Consider the following 4,380-nt stretch of genomic DNA (forward strand, 5'->3'; position numbering starts at 1 on the left):
TCTTTAAACCAGACTGAATTCACTTCCATGTGTACACACTTTTTCTATCCTATGATCACTCTCCTGTCAAGTCCTATATCTCCTCCTAGTGTTCATTCTTTGTAATGACCATATATGTAGACAACAACAATATCATCAGACAGCTTGAATTTTTCCTCTCTCATATATAAAGTTGTTTTGGTAATCAGAGAGCTCAATCTGAAGGATTAAAATAACAGCATTCTATCAGGTATGTACAGTTGATTTAATGTTGGTCTTATTCTGTGTTGCAGGTTCAGGCACGATGAAAGGCATTATTCCCAAGAGCAAAGCAAAAGGCACCGACATCTGCGCAACAGACTATTACAAATATATAATCCGCTCTGATCTCGGGTGCTACATGCAGACAAGTGATATCAATAAAGGTTCAGATATCTCTATTTTCAGTCTGCACCCTACTTGCCAAAATGGAGACCATTACCTTGGTGATTGGGGTAGCAACTTTTACATCATCAAGGGCAAATTCTACCGCAGAGTCACTGACCTGATGACAGACAGCGGTGCTGTAGTTTACAGCCTTCATCCCAACTGCCAGGGTGGAGACCACTACTTTTCAGACAGTGGCCATTTTTACATCATCTTCCAAGAAAAGGGCACTTTCCGAATGACAACAAACATGAATCAAGACACGAATGCTCAAGAACACACCCTGCCTCCCAACTGGAAAAATAATCTGTATTACTGGGCCGTACAAGACCACTTCAACTTCCTCAAGCCGGTCTCAGATTGGGGAGTTGAGTTCTGCTGTGCTTTCAGCTTCCAAGACAATTGCGCTGATGTCTATTCTGTTCATCCCGATGTTCTTAACTTCCTTCCTGGTGGGCTGTCAGTAACTAAAGGCCCAACATTTGGCATTTGGGAGAATATTAAAACTATAAAAAATGACAGCAATACACAGTTGACATGGGAAAAGAAAATCACAAAAAAGGTTGGATACAATAAGGAGAAGATGACCCAGATCACACACAATTGGAAGATAGCCGCATCAGTCTCGATTGAATCTGGAGAGCTTGCCAAGTTAATTGCAAAGTTGCAGCTCTCGTTTTCTGCAGAATATGGAGGTTCACATGTCAACACTGAAAACGAAAGCTGGAATGAAACGACTGAAGTGGGAGAACTACTCAAATTTGAGCTGAAGCCAAACGAGCGTGTATATCTGTGGCAGTACAAACTGTGTCTTGGTGAAGAACCGGTGCTGTTCTGCCGTGATTTAACAATTGACGATGAGCCAAACCCTCCAACTGAAGTCCCACTGCCACCCGCGCAACCATGAATATCAACATATCAGGATCACTGAACTCCAAGGATAACCAAGTGCTTTTCAGTTAAATACATTAAATATAAATTCAAGTAATTATTTAGATATCTGCATGCATTTCTTAAAATGAGTCTGGAATTGTTTAATATAGCAAAGAGATTTTTTCAGTTACAGATGATGTAACTATAAATTACAACACTATTCATTATAGCATAATTTAAACTTATGATTATATTTATAATTGAAGTTAATAAACTTAAGATATTGCTTATTATGAAAAGAAAGAATCCTAGTTTAAACCTCATGAAATTTCTTCCTAAAATCTCACACACACAACTGAACTTCAAATCTCTCAATATGGTGGCTAAATTGGTTTTTTTTTGGAAACTTTTACTTAGTCTGGTAACACTTTATAATAACTTTCATTAATAAATCATTAACAAACATTATATAATGCTTAATGGATCATTAGTTAATATATATTCAAAGAGTTAGAAACGTAAGATAATGTGCTTGTTAACGTTTGCTAATACACTTATTAAACATTAGATAATGTTCAAACAAATCATTAGTTAAAATGCTTACAAATGTCATTAAACTTTTTTTTCCGGCTTCGCTACCGTTCGGACGTTCTTGCTTACTGCTCTGCGCTTTGCTCCCTATTTCTGTACTTTTCTCAGATTTTTCTACGATTTTTACTCCAGCAGATCAGCGCAGTGCTCAGACAACACATCTTTGGCACAAACACTTAAACTAAAAAACTCCTTTGGACCGGAATAATTCTACAAAAAAAGGGGACCAAACCTTATCTCCAAATGACTACAGCCCCATTGACTCCCTCTGCCAATGCATTGATGAAATTAACAGTTGGATGTGCGAGAACTTTCTTCAGTTAAACAAGGAGAAAACGGAAGTCATTGCATTTGGAAACAAAGATGAAGTTCTCAAGGTGAATGCATACCTTGACTCTAGGGGTCAAACAACTAAAAATCAAGTCAGGAATCTTGGTGTGATTCTGGAGACAGACCTTAGTTTCAGTAGTCATGTCAAAGCAGAAACTAAATCAGCATACTATCATCTCAAAAACATTGCAAGAATTAGATGTTTTGTTTCCAGTCAAGACTTAGGAGAAACTTGTGTTCATGCCTCTATCACCAGCAGGGTGGACTATTGTAATGGTTTATGCATTTACTGAATGAGCACTGTGCAATGTCCGAACTGATTGCACTATATTTTATGTATAATTATTTTCTATTCTTAACTGTTTTAAATGTATTTTAAACCTCTTAAATCAATTTTTAAATCATTTTCAAAGTTTTAAATTCCTTGTTTTATTGTTGTGATTTCTCTTAAAAGCTATAACCACAAATAAGTAAATATTATAATATATTAAAACTGTTCTTATGAATATTCATGAGATGATACAACATATTATAAGGTTTTTTATAATGCATTATGCATTCATTATAATGCCTTAAGAATACCCTTATAATGTATTATAAATACGGGCTTCATAGAAAGTGTTACCGCTTTTGTTTTTCACATGTTTCACTTTATAGCATATATGCCATTTAGATTTTGCTTTTAATGTGCTAAATAAAGCTGGATACTGCTTTTAAAGTCATGGGGCCTCATTTATAAAATGTTGCGCAGAAACAGTCCTAAATTTGATCTTACAATCATTTCTCAAATGTACATATGTGTGATTCATAGAATGAACATACGCACACAAAATATGCATACGTCTCTTTCAGATGTGAAATGGAACTGAATGAGCACCGGTCATCGTCCAAATCCTTTAATTTAGAATTGCGAGCTGCAAGAATAGCTTACATTTCCAAAACTTTGCACTACTTCAACAAATAACTAGAAGTGAACGACACCAGAAGCCAGACACAATGGGTCTCATTCACTAAGCATGAGTACGCACAAATGTGTGTGTGTGAAATGTGCGTACGAATGATTTCAAGTACAAATCACGATTCACCAAATATTTCGTACTAAAATTGATTCTACAAAAAAAAACAAAAAAAAAACATATATATATATAATATACTGTATATATATATATATATATAACGATTCTGTGTTTTTCTGTCAATATGGGGTGCTGTGTGTACATTAATGAGGAAAAAAAATTAACTTAAATGATTTTAGCAAATGGCTGCAATATAACAAAGAGTGAAAAATTTAAGGGGGTCTGAACACTTTCCGTACCCACCGTATATATATATATATGTATATATGTATATATATGTATGTATGTAACACCTCTCTCCCAGGTCCTCTCCGCCACACCTCGTTCTCGTTCCGAGTGGGTCTCGAACCCGGGTCTCCGACATGGGAGGCGGACGCACTAACAAGGAGGCTCTGTTACACAAGTACGGAAGGGTTTAATACCCTGTAAATACCTACATATATATATATATATATATATATATATAGGAACAACTGAAACCACACATTTTGGCAAAAAGCACTTACTCTGTACGGCCTTACAATCGTGATTAGTTATATTTCATCTAAACACAACTATAATTATATTAATGTAAGTTTACTAATTAATTGTATTTAATCCATATATGTGACCCTGGACCAGAGATGGGCACTCGAGTTAGTGACTCGGAGTCGCATTTTTACAGACTTCAGACTTGACTTCGGACTCGAACTGAAATGACTCCAGACTTGACTCGACTCGAGGAAAAGGACTCGTGAATATTTTAAAAGCAACTCGAGTCTTTTATCCTTAAATACTTATATAACGTGTCGTGAACGTGGGTCAGAGAGCCCTCATATTTCATCAGAAATATCTTAAATTGTGTTCCTAAGATGAACGAAGGTCCTACGGGTTTCGAACAACACGAGGGTGAGTAATTAATGACATAATTTTCATTTTTGGGTGAACTAACCCTTTAATAATCCACAGGAGAAAACAAGCACAACCAAACAAATCAAATCAATAGCAGACAAAGGAACATAGGAGAACACAGGCTTTAAATACTGGGAACGTAATCAGGGAGAAACAGAAACAGGTGTGGAGATAATTAATCAAAAACCATGGCAACAATCTAGGCAGGAGAACA

At 36.0% G+C, this 4,380-nt stretch overlaps 1 protein-coding gene across 1 annotated transcript; it reads left to right on the forward strand.

The window, feature by feature from the left end:
- Window positions 1-283: 283 nt before the first annotated feature.
- Window positions 284-1,312, forward strand: LOC107653236 (uncharacterized). The gene has a single exon (XM_016439908.1). It carries the CDS (start codon window positions 284-286, stop codon window positions 1,310-1,312), a length of 1,029 nt encoding a protein of 342 aa, XP_016295394.1.
- The last annotated feature ends 3,068 nt before the right edge of the window (window positions 1,313-4,380 follow it).

This window comes from Sinocyclocheilus anshuiensis, unplaced genomic scaffold (genome assembly GCF_001515605.1).
Source record: "Sinocyclocheilus anshuiensis isolate Anshui unplaced genomic scaffold, SAMN03320099.WGS_v1.1 scaffold323, whole genome shotgun sequence".
Classification (NCBI taxonomy): domain Eukaryota; kingdom Metazoa; phylum Chordata; class Actinopteri; order Cypriniformes; family Cyprinidae; genus Sinocyclocheilus; species Sinocyclocheilus anshuiensis.

What these genes read in the sequence shown, in the direction of transcription:
- LOC107653236 (XM_016439908.1), top strand. Translation starts at nt 284, where the DNA reads ATGAAAGGCATTATTCCCAAGAGCAAAGCAAAAGGCACCGACATCTGC.